We start from the raw sequence: 16,906 nt of genomic DNA, 5'->3' as shown, positions 1-16,906 counted from the left end.
AACTAGAAACTAATAATTTACTAATATTATTATCTGTCTGTTAGAATGTATCGAGGATATCATTTAACTGATCCTCCCATTAAGTTCTGAAGTTGTATTAATTCTATTTTATATATTAAGAAACTGAAGGTTAGGTGTCTTGGACTAAATAGACTTCCACAAGCTGATGACAGACCCAAGACTCACAAGTCTTCTAACTGTGGTTCAGTATCTTTAAAAATATTATAACTAAATTCAACAAACATTTATTGAATGCCTACTATGTGCCCAGCATGAAATAAGAGAGCACTTGACATGATCTCTGCCCTCCAGGGCTCACAGACTACCAAGGAGTGACAAGCATAACTTGGTACATGCACTTGGAAGTCTAAATGGGTACTTTTCTATTCTAGAGGAAATAAGCTTATTCCCAAACCACTTCCCACCTGGGCACACATTATCCCACAAAATAAGCACTGGTACCTGTTGGTGAGAGAATGCAGTGTACTCCTCCAATGGCACATTTCTTTACCACCTGAAATAAAGTTGATATTTTTTCCTCCTACTGCTTTTGGCACTGTAACCCTAAAAACAATCCGCAATGTGACTTCACCAATGAGCAGCATCATCATCACATCACCCTATGATTAGAATAGTTATTTAATGATGATTCCCTCTGAATAACCAATATCTACTTTAGAAACATTTTAGGGTGACTTCAATTTCTGAGAAATCATGACTCAGTAAAGACAGCTCTTGACCCTGCAAAACAATCAGGAAACTATAGTTCTCTGACCTAAGACATTCCCATAGATATCAGTTCAGATAAGTAAAAACCAAGTCAAAACACCCTAAGAGTTCTAAATCATAACTTCTACTTGTCTCTCTGGCTTTATGTTTACACATCCTAAGCTGCATTTGCACCAGACTATTTGTCATTCCTTAAGTAAGTTCCCATCTCAGTGTCTTAACTCTTACTCTTCCCTCCACACAGAACTCTCCTTTCTTCTAATTTTTCTGCCTATCTAGCCTTCCTGGCTCCACTCAAGGCCCCCGTGAAGCCTTCTTTCCTTCCCCAACAAGAATAAAGGTCTCTCTCTGTTGTCCATTATACCTCCTCTGCCAAGACACATTTTGCACTCTGCCTGTTATTGTTCTTATCTACTACATTGGAATATATATTAAATGCTGCCACATTCCAAGAGGCATCTAGAATGTGGTTTATATGCAATAGACATGCAATTGTGTTGGCTGATTCCACACCAAAAAAGTTGATCTAGAAAATGAATTGCTTCCCCCTCCCTGTCACCGCCCCCCAGAAGTAAACTTTGACCAAGCTAGATGTATTCCCAAACACACCAGAGCTAGGGCTTCCAATATTGCTAAACATAAAACCTAAGGCAGGTGGCTAAGCTTTATTTTTCTATAAAAAGGGGTTAACAGTACCTGTCCTAACTACATTAAAGACATCAAACTGACACCATAGGACACAAACTATACAGTGTTCAGTGGATGTGAGAAATGATCTCCATGGTCACAGGTCCACTTTAGCAGAACTGTGCTGGGAACAGCTGAAGTCCTAGAAATGCAAACTTGCTCTTCTGTTCTTGGAATATTCACACAAGCAAATGGTTTAGGAAGAATACTGTTTAGGAAGAATACTCCCAACTGTGAGTCCATACCTCCAAAATTCACTAATTAGAGACCTTTTCAAGAGATTTTCCTAAAGCTCTTCTAAGCTCAAAGGCTATTTTTCTTCTTGCAGATAACCTTAAGCCAGAGGTATAAAGCAGGAAGGAATTGAGGTTCAAGTATTGGCTTAAATATGGATGAATTTTCAATTTTTAATAATATAAACACTTATCTAGCAAGAATATACTAAGGATATCCACCTGCCACTGCCCTGCCCATTCATCTGCTCAAATCTTTCACTCACTTATTTCTTTTTGGCCTTTTCATTAATAAGTGTGAGATTTTTTGAGGCTAAACTATGCAGAAACATCTCTTATACTGCTTTTTCTTCAAAGTCAAGACCCTTTCTCCCACAGATATATTTCTGTCCATACAAACACATTCTAAAAATCAATCACAAGTCTTCCAGAGACCTTGTGCACCATATACAGGCTGCTTACAAAATCCCTAGGAGAACCATGGTGAAGCTTTGAAATAGATACACATGGAAAGAGAAAAATTCTATTGTCTGTCTGTTTCACAGTAAAGGTCTTTCTTATAAAAGCATAGAGCCTGCAAAATAACACTTGGAGGATCAGATCAATTTAGAGCCCCTCCCCCTAGTTTTAAGGGTGAAATTGAAGGAAAGGAAATGACTCCCCTTAACATCCTTACCATGATGGTATGGAGTGTGATTCAAAATCCATGACATAAAAACCATGTTCTAAGGCTATGTTTTTAGTTTAAGTCTTAAACCCCTTTAGGGACTCTCTGTATTATTTCCTCGCCCTCACTGGTCACAGCAACAGGTCCCAATTTAAGACAGTTTGTGAATTTATTTAATGTGCCTATTTATTCACCCTTCAGAGCCTTGGAAAAAAGGTACAAAATTAGGCTTGGCCTGACACCAGTCCTGACACCACCGGCTACCCCTTCCCAAGTGTTGTGTGATCAACAGCTACGTCAGGGCCTTGGTGGTGATTTTCCTCCTTTCTCTTTCCCCCCACTTCAAAGGGGAGGGTAATAAATCGAGGGCCAGCCTTCTGCTCACATCGCCAACACCTCTTCAGTCAATCTGATCACTTCTGGAGCTGTTTGCACTGCCAAAGCCATCCGTCACCCTGCCTCACCAAGCGGGAGAAGGAAAACTGATGGCAAGTTAGAAAAATCTCATTAAGCCACTTTTTGCTTCAACCTCTTCACCACTCCTTGAGAGAGAGAACTTCAAAATTCACCCTATTAGGAAAACAAGAAAGAGAAAAAAAGCTGATGTAGTTAAGGGAAAAAAATAGCTCCAAAGTAAGTTGGTTTCTGGGCCAAAGTCAAATAACTCACAGGTTATATTATATATATCTATATTTATAGATATATGTATATACACATATACATATATATAGATAGATATATTGAGAGGTATATAGATATAGATATATAGATATAGATATATATAGATATGGCAAACATGAGACCATATCAATTAGCCTTAACCCATTTTTCTTTCTGGTTGACTTCTGAATTTCCCAACAGACGCTTTCATGAAACTAAAAAAATAGCACTGATTAAAATTAATTTTATGTTCACCTTTTTTCTCCTTTAATGACTATATCCCATGTTAATTCTAATTTTGAAGGAAATCATAGATATAACTTCTAAAATCCTAGGAGAATGCAGAAAACTTAAAGCCACACAATCCCAGAGAAAAACTGAGGGCTTGTCTATGTTTAAAAGCCACCGTGAGTCACACCGCCCCACGAGTTCTGGGGAGAAGAGGGAGACTATGAGGGTAACATGTGATGTCACTTCTCCCCAGGACATCTGGCCTGAGCAGAAAGACTGATATACTGAAGGGACCTCTAATGCCCACTAACCACCTTTGATTTTCAGGTTCTGTGTATGTCTGGTGCCTTCCAATACCGTTTCCCAACTGATCCTCACAGAAACTCCATGGATCAGGCATTATCATACCCATCTTAAAGATGAGAAATTGAGGCTCAGAAAGCTGAAATACCTCTTCCAAGATCACCCAATTACTAATTGGAAAAGTCAGGATTCCGACCCAAATCCACCTGACGTTAAAGTCCTTTGAACTTCCTGGTTTCTTAAATCAAAGAGCCATCTCTCCAGAGGGTTGCCTGTGCACACACACCACGAAGATCCCTTGGGTCCAGAGACAGACTCATGGTTCCTTGGCCTCTGAGCTGGCCCTGCCAAAAAGACATGGGAATAACGGTATCTAGTAGAAACAAATCTAATTTTTCTACATGTGTACAAGTCGATGCAATGTGTTTTTAGTCCCATCCGCAGACTGGCCCTCTGGGTCCTAATCACAATAACCAGGTTGTTTTCAGGATTAGAACCTTTTCCATTACAGAGGTGATTAAAATATAATCAAGCTAGAAAGTTATCCTCCCCCAAAGCCACCTAAAACAGAGAAACTCCAAAATAAAACCAATTTACATATTTTAGCCCAAATTAAAAAGCAAAAGCTAAGGAATCCCTTTAAATATCCTGAATAATAAATGCACATTTATGTAAAACTTCCTTTGGGGAACGGTTACTATGAGGACAACTTTCCCAATATTATTAATAAATATCACTTTTGTTTTTGGTGTTACAGTAAGAATCTGGACTTGTGGGAATTGTACTGTCTGCACCGAATGCATCAACAGAGATAACTAATATTGAAGACATGTACAATATCCAGAATTTTATTTGTGTGGTTGGCTGCATTACAAAAAGTAACATAGAAAGGATGAGTCAAATCTGGTCATCACAAATTGCAGGGACTTAGTAGTTTACTCCATTTCAAGTGAGCACTTTCCAAATGAAAGTTTCATTAGGCAAGATTGCAAGTTCTTAGGCTTTCCACTACAGACTTTTAAATAGCATTTAGAGCTAAAGTTTCTCATGAAAGCTTATTTACTACTACTGCATCTTCAAAGGGGGCACTCGAAAAAAATGTTCAACGGAGCCTGTTATTTTTCATTTACAGATTAGAAAGCAAAACTCTAAAGGGTTTATACTGGCAGCTTAGGAAAACACAGATTACTTGAGATGCCATTATTGGTACATCCTAGGGTGCAGTGAGGGTCATGGCTGTCATTCTATTACTCTCCCTACCACACACACACACACACACACACACACACACACACACACAATCATATACACTGAATGCAGTATCTAAGTGTGTATGAAAAAGAGACTATGATTTCTGCTCCACTAACAAACTTACAGTTTGCACAGGGGCATGCCAAGAGGGTCACTATCTTCTCGGGTCCTCCTTAGAAACTAACATGGGGAAAGGCATTCACAGAATCATTTCGGTCAGAAGTAAAGCATTCCTATTTCTGTAAAATTAACATGCTCTACCCAAACTCCACAGCCAGCTGATGGAAAACAAGTTCCCTCCAACTGTCCAAACTACTTTTTCCTGAGGGTAAAATCTGGATACCTGGAACCTTATAGACAAAAATGTCCAGAAGATCTTTTACTTTTATCTTTTGCAGTTATACCTAGATGCTTATAAATACAAAAGGAAAAACATTTCTGTACTTGAATGTTCCAACAGATCTTTTCTCATAATTTGACATAAACCTCATTGTGTAACATCCAACCTTAAAACCCCTCACCCCAACTTTATCCCCAATCACAGGGACTTAGCCTCTAATTATGTCTTTTGATCAGTGTCAGAAAAAAAAAGAAATAGTGACTTTGAATTGTACGTTCCAAAGAAAGGCACATAAGTTAGTCCTCAACAAATACATCTTCATCCAACAAAAAATGATAGCTAGCCTCTACTATGAACACTGTTGACAAAACAATTTCAAGGGCTAGCTGTTAGAGAAGAGCAGACAGTCGAAGGTAGCTGATTCATAGAATGAGCAGGAGTGGATTCAGTCCCACAAAGTTCCAAGAGAGAGGAAACCTCTCTGCTGTGGTGTGTTTTTCAGAATTCGCCATCTTGGCTGGAATTGTTTCACTGGTTCCTCATATCCTGAAAAAAAGAACTACCATATACTTCTTATAGAAAAAAATGGGTGCTTACTGTATGCAGTACATTTTTTATAACTTTAAATCGAGTAATTAAAAAATTAAGCTCAATTTTAAATGTTATTTTTAAACGAAGAGTCCAAGAGAATTTATTTTCAGGAGAGACCTATATAACTTGTAATTCATTTCCATTAAAAAATATAACCCTGGCCTGGTAGTTCAGTTGATTGGAGCATCATCCCATACACCTAGAGGCTACGGGTTCGATTCCCAGTCAGGGCACATGCCTAGATGGCAGGTTTGATCCCCGGTTGGGGCGCATACAGGAGACTACCGATCATTGTTTCTCTCTCACACCAATGTTACTCTCTCTCCTCTCTTTTTCTCTCTATCCATTCCTCTCTCTCAAATCACTAAAAATATCCTCAGGTGAGGATAAAAAATTATATGTGCTAGTTTCATATTTTACTTTTATGGTTAAAAATAAGGCTTTCCCCAAACAATAACAAAAAACCAAGCACAACAACTGCACTGACCTTATATCTCCAACATTTTCACTGCTTTCTCAACCAATTATTTAAAAATTCCATTATGGCATTCAGCATTTCTTGATTCTTGCAGAGGGAGGATCCGTCGTGAGGGAGTAGAAATATCTCTGATATTAGATACAACAAGGATCTGAATAATAATCTTCCCCAAAGCAAAAATGGTCAGTTCTAAAATGGTCCGGCAAAAGGCAAACTCTCAGGGGTGGAGGGAGAGCATGGGCAAAAGAGAAGGAGATGAAGAGAAAGCTGCCAGCCTGTTATAGAAGCACTGACACTACTTAAGTTATTTCTTAATGAATGTACAAGAAACAGCATAGATATTACCATTGAGCTCAGCGGATGTGAACATCCAAAGCAAGCTAGCTGGCTGGGTGACTTCTTTTTCATTTTTTGTTCTTTTGTAACAATTCCATTTCCAAAGTGTTTGATTCCTAACACTGATGCTCCAAAGCTATTGTGAGCACACTGCCTGAATACTTAATGAGATAAACAACAAACAAAATGGCTCATCTCTGGTGCCCCCAGCTAGCATCCCAAACTGGATATAATTAAAGGTGTGAACAAGCAAGCAAGGAAGTAATGAACCTGCAAAGTCAAGATTCTGAGAAATTATCTGGCATCCGGAACGACACCAGTTCACATTTATCACTCATTAGCTCCTATAACGGCAAGGTGCAGACCCTCATGTTGGTACCCCTCTCCACTCTTGTCCTCCAGCCTTATTTTCTTTCCATTTCTAGATGGCTAATTTATGACAATTACTGCTGTGACAACTCCCACCCACCCAACCACCCCACAGATCACCTTTCATTTTACCCTTAGAAAGCTGCTGACCTATAAAAGCCCTATACCGTTAAAATACGCTGAGATTTTAAAAATACAAAGATGTTCCCAACACACACACACACACACACACACACACACACACACACACCACAAACTCACAAAACAAAGCATGCGATGCTAACACAGCCACCCATCTTCTCCTTGTTTTTACCAATGGTTAAAGATTAGGTTCAAATGCTCCAAAGCAAAAACAACTCTCCTTCCATATACTCAGACGTTTTCATTCAAATCCAACCCGTGATTAAAAGGGCAGCTTCTAGCTCTCAAATATGATTATGGATTTGAACATTTATAGTTTTCAAGTGGCAACAATAGAAAAATGTTTGGTTATTAATAGAAGTCTACAGGGTCTGGATATACCTTTTTGAGGAAGTTTTGCCTTTTTCTAATAAGATAAACTCTTAGAGTTTGTGAGGAGAAGAAGCCTCTTCGTAAGGGGAGCCAGCTCAGTTAGGTTTACTTTCCATTTTTGGATGTACATATACTTGCATGTATGTATACACACATTTGGTGATACCAAATAAGAAAAGCATAAGACAGGTGCAGGATTCTAGAAACATACATATTTACACTGATACACACACCCAGTCTCCCTCTCTCTCACATACATACTTTCCGCCTGTCTCTCAAACGGATGGGAGAATGGATAATGGCAATAAAATGTTGACCGATTTCAAAAGGGGAATAGGCCAATTCTGTATGATATGGCCCATCGACTGGGAAACAGTAAGATAAAAGCCTGAGAATGTTTATGTCCTTTCATACCCCCAAAATTCCTAATGACATTGGGGAAAAATACTGCATTGCAGCATTTGCCAGCGTACACTCATGTCTAGCATCCACTGGCCAGTCACCAACAAATGTACATATTGAGTGTCCAGGCACATAAATTAAGTGCTTGGTGGCCACAGATCATTGGACCCGAGGAAGAAATTTGTCAAGGCCAAAGTACTTCTGTCCATGCACAATGACCTCTATCAAGACCACCATTCCTTACTGGTGGTACACACAGATAATTTATTTTCATTTTTTAAATTAAAATAAAGCATTAATTGAACAAAAAGATAGATACAGAGACAGTAAAGCATCAAACAGACTGTCAAATTACAGGGGGAAGGTTAGGGAGAGGTGGGGGAGATAAGAGATCAATCAAAGGACTTGTATGCATGCATATAAGCATAACCAATGGACGCAAAACTCTGGGGGGTTGAGGGCATATATGGGAGTGGGGTGGGGGGGTCAATGGTAAGATATGTACACATATAATACCTTAATAAAAAAATTGGAAAGAAAAAAAATAAAATAAAGCATTAAGATGCAAAGGACTAATTGAAGTAGCATATCTCCTTATGAGAGGAATAGCATTTAGTCTTCACATAGGCAGAGAATCCACCCACAATAAGGAAATAGTGCAAAGGGAAGAAATAAAAACCAAAGAAAAGAACTTGCCTGGAGGAAACCCTTTCATTGTTCATAGTAACTCTTAACTGAGAAAAAACCCTTAATTCATCCTCAAATTCTTTCAGAGATACTGAACACACACACAAAACAATGTTCATGCAATGACTTCTAGATTTGAAATTTCAAATAGATGATCCCCAATAGAAATGCTAAGTTTAAAATATCTGAAGTCTAACATGTCCCAAACCCTATTACAAGACTGAGTTTAGAAATAAAATGCAAATACGTAGCTCATTTTCTCTTTTTCTTTAACAAAATATACTATTGCTATTACTTCACAACAATCTGGCCTTCCTCTCATAACAAAATCCTTGAATATTCAAAGGACCAAAGAAGTGTTATAGGGAGAGAAAAAAGTTTGAAGGTTTTGGAAAACTGTCAAACAAAAACAAGCTCATCTATATTTGGTCAGGAGGATGACTTGAATGAATGGCAGTTAGGAATGAATGGGACTGAGGTCAGAAATGAATGATTAAGGTTTGTTAGTTTTTTTATTTTAGTTGTTTTTTTCATTAAAATTGCTTTGTGAATCAATAATTCTCAAAGGAATTTTTCAGCTATTTCCCCACCTATATTCATTTCACCCTTTCAAAATTTAAATATTAAATGACTTAGCCATTACATTGCAATGAGATATACGGACATTCTGACCATTAAAACTGTGATGAAAAGGTGTTTTTTGCAGAAATATTTCCAATCAGATTTTAATTTCTTAATAAATGCACACTCATTGAAGTAAAGGCACACCTCACATGCAGGTAGTAGGCATTAATATTTTTAAGACAAAGAAGTGAAAAAGGTCAGCAGTGGAACCACGTGTCCTTTTGACAACCCAAGCTTAGGTGACAGTGCCGATTGTTTTAGCCCAACTAAAAAATGCAGGAAAATTCTCAGAAAAAATCTGTATTAGAGATAATAAAAACAATTCTATTTTTAATAGCGACATGTTTACACATTCAAAATATGAGAGCAAGGTTCAAGTATATGACAAAAATATTTTTATTTATGCTCACCGCAAGAGTCAAAGCAAATTTTAAAAAATCTCCCACTAAGAAGATAAAACAAAAAGGAGCATCGGCAAGGAATGAAGAATTGGGGTCGGGGGAGTGTGCGGAGATTTGCAATGGGGAGAGTAAAAAATTAAGAATACTTTCAATAAAGCCAATTATATTTCTTAACCTTTTACTACATTTCAGTATTTTTTAATCTCTCATTTTTGGACTTAAAATTAGCTACCTGATCCTGTATCAAATTTGTCTCCCAGGAAGAAATCGTGACAGATCATGGTTTCAGTTGCTTTTACGTTACATCCTATTCGCCTGAGTACTATACCTTTCAGTCCTTCTGGTACCCACCATCATGAGAAGAAGAGACTACTAGTACAGCACACTTCGAGAAAAAGCGAGAGATGCCTGTCACCAGCGCACACATGGGTCCCAGACATTCAGAGACACAGAAAAAAAAATCAGCTTTTCACTCAGTTTATGCCAAGACTAGAATTGTGACCAAATACCCAACGCAAGGCAGTGGTTGCAAGGGCAGCTTATGGATCTGTGGCTGGAGATGCGAGAGGGAGGCACTGCAAAAGGCTAGAATACAGTTTTTCATTTATTATTTTTTAAAGTAAAATGAGAGATACAATGAACTCCTTGGAACTGTAGTATCAATATCTGATTTAGTCAAAATACCACTATCACCTAGCACAGAATCATTGTTTAGGGTAAATCTATTCTACCTATGTTCTGCCTATGGATGGATATTTGCTGGAAATTTTTAAGAAATAATTTTCAGAACCTATCAACTGTGCGAGTTTATTATGCTTCTGTCAACTTCATTCAATATAATTTACATTATTTTTCAGATAGCCTCATAGGATTCCTTGCGATTTTTTGCACGTACAATTTCACAGCAGGGAAAAGGAGAGAGAGAAAGAGAAAGAGAGAGAGAGCAAGATTCCCTACCTTCCCTTCCCCCTCTCCTTCTCTCTCTGTTTTTTTAAACCAAAAAAAAAAAAAAAAAGAAGAAGAAGAAGAAGTAAAAACAGGGGAGACAGAACAGATGCTTAAAAATAGATTTCTAAAAATCACTGTAAGCCAAAGTTAGAAATGTAATTAACACCTATTTATAAAGAATAATTAAAGTTGGGCTGGCCACAAAGAACAGCAAAGATAATCGAGGTCCTGTGCCCCCCTCCCTTTTTACACTGTTTGCAGTGTGTTCTCATGATAGCCACCTGCTCCCTACTCGGCTTTTCCTCTGTTCGTTTCCCCGGCAACCTTTCATTGGGTTTTCCTCCCAGCTATCGCTTTCAGTTGGGCTGCTCGGTCTAATCTTATTTGTTTTACACCCATCAAAACAAGCAGCCAGACAAAGGCAATCCTCTAAGAATGGGAAAAAGACCACAGCTTTGTTATAACATCTATGCAGAGTGAAAAGTCCTCCCCAGGCTTTTCTAGTGAGAAATAAGTGAGATGGATATGAATTTACAGCCTCTCCCCACACCCAGTTTTGAGACCACATGAGAGATACTGCTGGTAAAAATTCAAAGTCAAAGTGAGCACTCGTGGCATCTGATCTTGCCATTTTGTGCCATATCTTCAGGGTCAACATCAGGCGAGAGGAGTGACACGCAAGGAGTTTCCTCGCTGCTTCTCCTTCCTTTTTTTTTTTTTTCCTCTTCAGAAAAAGATGCTAAAAATAGATTTACTACTTTGGCAGAAAGGTTTTCCATTTCCCCTTCCACATCCAAAAGTCCTGTTTCGCAATGCATCTGCTGGGACTGAACCTCACCTCCTCTACCCCTCATTCCCAGCCTTCCCCATCACTCCCGGCCGGAGACTGAAAAAGAAATGTGCCTTTAACTTTAACGGTCGTGCAATTCCATTGAAAGCTCACAGAGGCAGTGGACCCGCCAGCCAACAGCAGCCGTGACATTGTGATTGTCAAAAAAGACACCAACCTCGCTTGGCTAAAATGTGTGTGCTGTGGAAGAGGCAGCATGAGTGCGTGGTGTGCATGCAGTGCCATCACACTTGGAGATGGATTCTGGTTTTCGGAAAAGAGAAATACTAATAAACGCGCGGGCACGCACACACACACACACACACACACACACACACACACACACACACGATCTGCACAGTGATTTACGATGCACAGCCCTCCATCCTTACACACACACATACGCACACACACACACAATCGGGTGGAATCTCCACACTGCCTTCCTCTTTTCACTTACCATCTTCAAGCCATTCCACTCCATCTGTGATCAGAAGAAGATGGACCCTCACACAGTGTGTCAAAAGCGGAAAGAAACGTTATGTAAAAGCTGACATTCCTTCTTACAGAGCTGCTGCCCAGAGAAGGAAGCAACAACTCAACACGCCAGGCACCGCTACACATACAAGCCGCCTCCTCTTTTTTATGAGGTCATGACAGGAAACTCTTTGAAATACAAGATGCAGCATTTACTGAAGCCCAAATAAATCACTCTCTTTGCCGTTTTGACTGCGCAGCCCCCTGAAATACAACTGCCCATCTCAACGTTCGGTATCCAGGAGCTGCCTCTCAAGGTTTAAATTCCCAGCACGGAAATGGAAAGACTCCTAACCCGGCTGCACCCACCTCCTGCCCCACAAAATCCAGGCACGTAGACAAACCCCCTCTCCCTTTACAAAGAGAAATCCTTTCTTTTGCCATTCTGGTCTCATGTAATATAACCTCTTTCAACAAACCAGCAATTATTTCAGCCCACCTTCACCCCACCCATGCCTTTATGTTGAAGGGAAAACTGACAATGACCTGTTAAAAATGACAATCTATTTCCCCACTGCTTTTCAATAAAAGGACCTACCCGCACTCTCTACACAAAGAGATAGTAAATGTAGGAATCAAACAGCAGCAGAGAACTAAACTCTTGGTCAAGGTGTAGATGCTTTTCTTCCCTCCAGCAGCACAAACCACAGATTATAAATCTAGTCATACCTACCATAACCATTCTTATTGGCAAATATTGGGTCTCGCAGAGCTTCGACTCTTCTCTTAAAATTTGCAAAGGTTTCAGAATATTTTTTTTAGATGACTACTATTGTTTTATATTTTTAAAGATCCACAAAACACAATGTGGATGATTGTAAAGTAAATCAATTATTTCAGGGGGATGGGGGAGAAAAACAAAAACAAAAACAAAAACAAAAAAAGAAAGAAAAGGAGCAGTGAGCTGAAACCCCTGATTCTAGGATGTAGATAAGAACAACTGAACAGAGCCTTGCTGAAATTGGCTCGAAGCTTCCCCTTTTTACATCCATTTATGGGACCATCTGTCAGCCGAAGGCAGGATCTGATTGGCTGGGGAAACGCAGGGAGGCGTTGCAACATCAGGTGCTATTTAAATTAGCTACTGCCAGATTGACGATGTTAATGATTTGGTGACCTCTACAACAACAGAGACCAGATTTCTGAACTGCTTCTTGTGTCTGGTAATTAAGGCTGGGATGAAGCAACAACAGCCATACTTGTATTTTTACCTTTTCCCTCCTCCCAGCTCAAAAGTACTGTAACAACTGCAGGTCATTGGTGGCTTGTAAACCTTAACAGTGGGAGTGTCCTCCCTTTCCCTGTCCTGAGGGCTGCACCACCCCACCCCTCTGACAGAGGGCTTTTCCCGTATTGGAACATTTTCTACCACCTTATCTTTCTCGACAGTTGCTTTCTAGCGAAATGCATATTTAATGATCTGCCTCTAGGCTTAAGGATACAACAAAAGCACTTTAATGTGCTAATACATCTACATTTTAACTTTATTTCCCGGCTCTGCTGATTTTCAGTAAGTAATGCTCCTTCTGCAACTAACATGGCCAGTGTTTCAAAGGAATGCAAGTTTGAGAGTGTGCTTGCTCCATGAATTAGGCTCACAAAAGTTTGCTTCACAAAACTCTTTCCTAATAAATGAAAAAGAGAAAAGCTGGGGGGAAGGGGGCAGCTGCCAGCCTCTACCTTTCTGCCTTCTGTCTGAGCTTTTCAAAACAGAGAATGATGAATGATTTATTTAAATGAATTTATTTCTCAACTTGGATAGAGGCATGATCTGAATGTTTAAGAACCCATCCAAACGCACCCTCTCTTTGCTTCCCTGACCGCTATAGAGAAAGTTGAAACATGCTTTTGACAACCATCTCATTTCATAACTGGTGCAAGTGCTCATCTTGCTTAACTGAACACGTGATGTTGCTTCTCTCCTTCAAACAATGTCTTTTTTTTTTCTTCCTGTGGCCTCTTAAAAGACTCGCAGAGAGACATTTACCAAGTGTGTGGGGATGTATACAGTTTGTCTATCTTATACAATTCATAACCTCTACTCTACCAAGCCTCCGGCAGTATAGTATTTTGTTCTGGTTTGGGTTTCTTAAGTGGCTTACCTGAGGAGTTTGTGCTCTACTTCTATCCAAAAGACTAACTTATCCCTATTTATTTAATTCATAACTTAATCATTTTGTTCCTCAATAAATACACAGAGGAAACAAATATTACTAAAGACAGAATTCAACATAATCTTTGGCTGGAGTTGACAGTGTGCTGAGACTGAGCAGAGTGAAAATACAGGTCAAAATTCATGCTATACTCTGGACTTCAAAGTCCAAGAATAAATGGGTCTGTGAAAATTTGTTAAAAATAAATAACTTTTACATTTTTAAAAATGAAAGCTATTCTCTACAAGCTACTGTGTCATACACACACACACACACACACACACACTCTAACATATATACACACACTTTTAAAAATACAGATACACCATAAAACAATATGTGTAGGGTACACTATATAAACTATTAGATTTGAATATAAATAAATTCAGTTATTAAAAATAAAAATACATGAAAAAGTGGAAATATTAAAATATAATCCCTTTAAATGGAACAATACTAAATTTAGTAAACTTAAAATAATTTCTTTAGCAAATGTATAGAGTCCAATAAGTCACAATGGTACTACCGTATTTAATGAACTGTGAACTAAGGAAGATTCATAGGTTAAGTCTTCTAACGAGCTCAACATACATACACAGGGCAGGTACAGGTGCCCAAATCAACAACAGGAACTCTGAGTGGGATTTCACCAACATCAAAATATTGTGAAAAGTAAACACGAACACCATGCTCACAAACACAAATAAAAACAGCTCACTTGGAACCAAATATTTACTTTGTATTTCTCTGCAGGTTATAAAAGTCGCAATTTCTTAAAACCCTTTCCTCCTATCCATACTAATCTCGGCACACTCAGTGACCCATAAATTAACATTAGGTATACCAAAAGAGACTCTGGCCACTTTTCCGAAATAGGAACTATATGGTACAAGTATAAATAATTAGTTGGTTTTGCTAGGCTAAAATATCCATGCACTTTGTATATTGATCACTTCTCCCAAAACCTCCACTCTGGAGTCTTTTAACAGAATCCTCAAACAAATGCACAAATGTCCTCAGAGGCCTTTTCTCTAAAGACAAAGGCAGAATCCTATTGTTGGGAAAAGTCAACCTTATTATTGCATTTCCAATAGTACCATTCATCTTTCAGAGTGAGGGGCTGACCGCTACATCAGTGGTGTGACATTTGCAAAGCAACAGATTCTCAATATATTATCTCAAGGATCAGGCAGGCGAGTCTCCCAGTCATGCATGATTTTTTTTTTTTTCCGCCACAATCCTCCACCACCACAGAAAGAAACTTGTCTCACTCAAGCGGCTAAGGCAACCTAAAAATGATATCCCAGAGCTGTGGGGCTGCATCCCTCTTACCATAAAGGAGCAGTTTCTTGACTCATTAATAACAATTTCCCTTAAAAGAGGTAATCTCATATCAGTCAGCCCCTCGCCACCATGCACACATCCCAAAGGTTGCAGATATCTCAGCATCAGTCGCCGGCAGCCAGCTTTCCCACACAGAGTCCAGATGGACTGTACCAGAAGCCAATTCAGCGTTAATAACTACCTACTCCGCACAGTGGAGAAGCCTTACATGGCACAATGGGCTAGGAAACAGCAGCCGGCTGAAACTGCAAATAAAAAAGACAACCAAATTCTCCAAAAGCACCAAAAGGGAGGGACAGAAATGGAAGCGTGAATTGTATTTCCTTGACTTCCATGAGAAAAATAAAAGAGAGAGAGAGAGAAAGAAAGAAAAAGAATCCTTCAGAAACCTGGGGGAAGGGGGCGGGGGTGGGGGGGGAGATGAAGCAAGGGGAAAAACAAAACAAAAACAAAAACCCCAAACAGATGCTGCCCAGAAAAAAGTGACAAAATATTACCTCATTATTTAACAAAGCAGCATTAAGCGTCCTGCTGATTTCAAACATCTTGCCACAGATTTTGTTTTAAGAGAAACAGATAGAATCCTTTGCAAAGCACTCCGTCTGCAAAGGGTTCTTCAATTTTCTTGCGCACCACGGAACAGTCAATATATTATTTCCCTAGAGTTTGCACATTAAAACCTCTAGTCAGTGAGCTGCATTTTCCCCTTATCTCACACACAGTAGACTCCTGTTATATGTACTGCTCTCTTTGCAAGAGCAGCCTGCCCCAAACATGGCTGGTGTTTAAACTACTCTTTAAAGTAACAGTTCACTATATAACCACCAGGTGGGTAGAGTGCACGGATTCAAATGAACCATCCTGAAAGAGCGTGATTTTCCCCCCCTTTGGAATAGCTTTTGGGTATAGGATGTGACATGAGAAATGCCAGCATTCTAATAGGCATCTTGTCTTGTCTCTCTCTCTCTGTATCTTGCCAAAATAAATTAATAAAATCCCTTCTCCAGACTTATAGTAACAAAACAAAACAAAATACCCTCACCAATTCTAAAAAGAACTGTGAAGAAGGAGGCACACACAAGCTTTGTTTCATTCAGCAAAGGATGAACAAGGAAAATCCAATCAACACAGAGCAAGGGGGAAAATCAAACACTCCATGGAAATACTTTCCTTTAGCAAAAAGAGAAAAATATTGACTCATGTGATAAAAATCCAATTCAAAAATATGCATATTGACAAAGCACATACAAGATGGAGACAAGAGTTTAAGGGTGCAACTTTTCTTCTGAATAAACCATTAGGTTTATTTGATATGGTCTTTCATGATGGCAAATAACCAAAAGCTTCAAAGTAAAGACACTGAAAAAAACAACAACACAAAAACAAAAATCATAAGCATCTCTTTTAAAAACACAGTTATACAAATAGTTATAAACAACCACAAGAGCAAACTAATCACATCTCTCTCCCCACTGCTGTTCTTTTTCCCTCAGATCAGCCTCGAAGTGGAACATTTCTGTGGTGAACTATTTTGGATGTATAGCTAACTTGGTGTCTCCTTTGTACATTTCTATTCCAATTAATCTGCTCCTC

At 39.0% G+C, this 16,906-nt stretch overlaps 1 protein-coding gene across 5 annotated transcripts in view; it reads right to left on the bottom strand.

Moving 5' to 3' along the window:
• ELAVL4 (ELAV like RNA binding protein 4) overlaps positions 1-15,858 on the bottom strand; it is a gene marked incomplete at both ends in the record, with an annotated part of 89,873 nt that extends 74,015 nt beyond the window's left edge. For 3 of the 5 annotated variants that reach the window (XM_079776080.1, XM_079776081.1, XM_079776082.1), the window contains one exon: positions 15,811-15,858. In XM_079776080.1, the coding sequence (XP_079632206.1) occupies positions 15,811-15,858 (48 nt within the window). Of the gene's footprint in view, positions 1-15,301; positions 15,419-15,810 lie in introns of those variants that run through there. The other 2 variants (XM_079776078.1, XM_079776079.1) reach the window with 1 other exon arrangement.
• Positions 15,859-16,906: the final 1,048 nt, after the last annotated feature.

This window comes from Cnephaeus nilssonii, assembly GCF_951640355.1.
Source record: "Cnephaeus nilssonii genome assembly, chromosome: 7".
Taxonomy (NCBI): domain Eukaryota; kingdom Metazoa; phylum Chordata; class Mammalia; order Chiroptera; family Vespertilionidae; genus Cnephaeus; species Cnephaeus nilssonii.
Note: the sequence above shows the minus strand (reverse complement) of the source record. Positions and strands in the feature narration are given on the sequence as shown.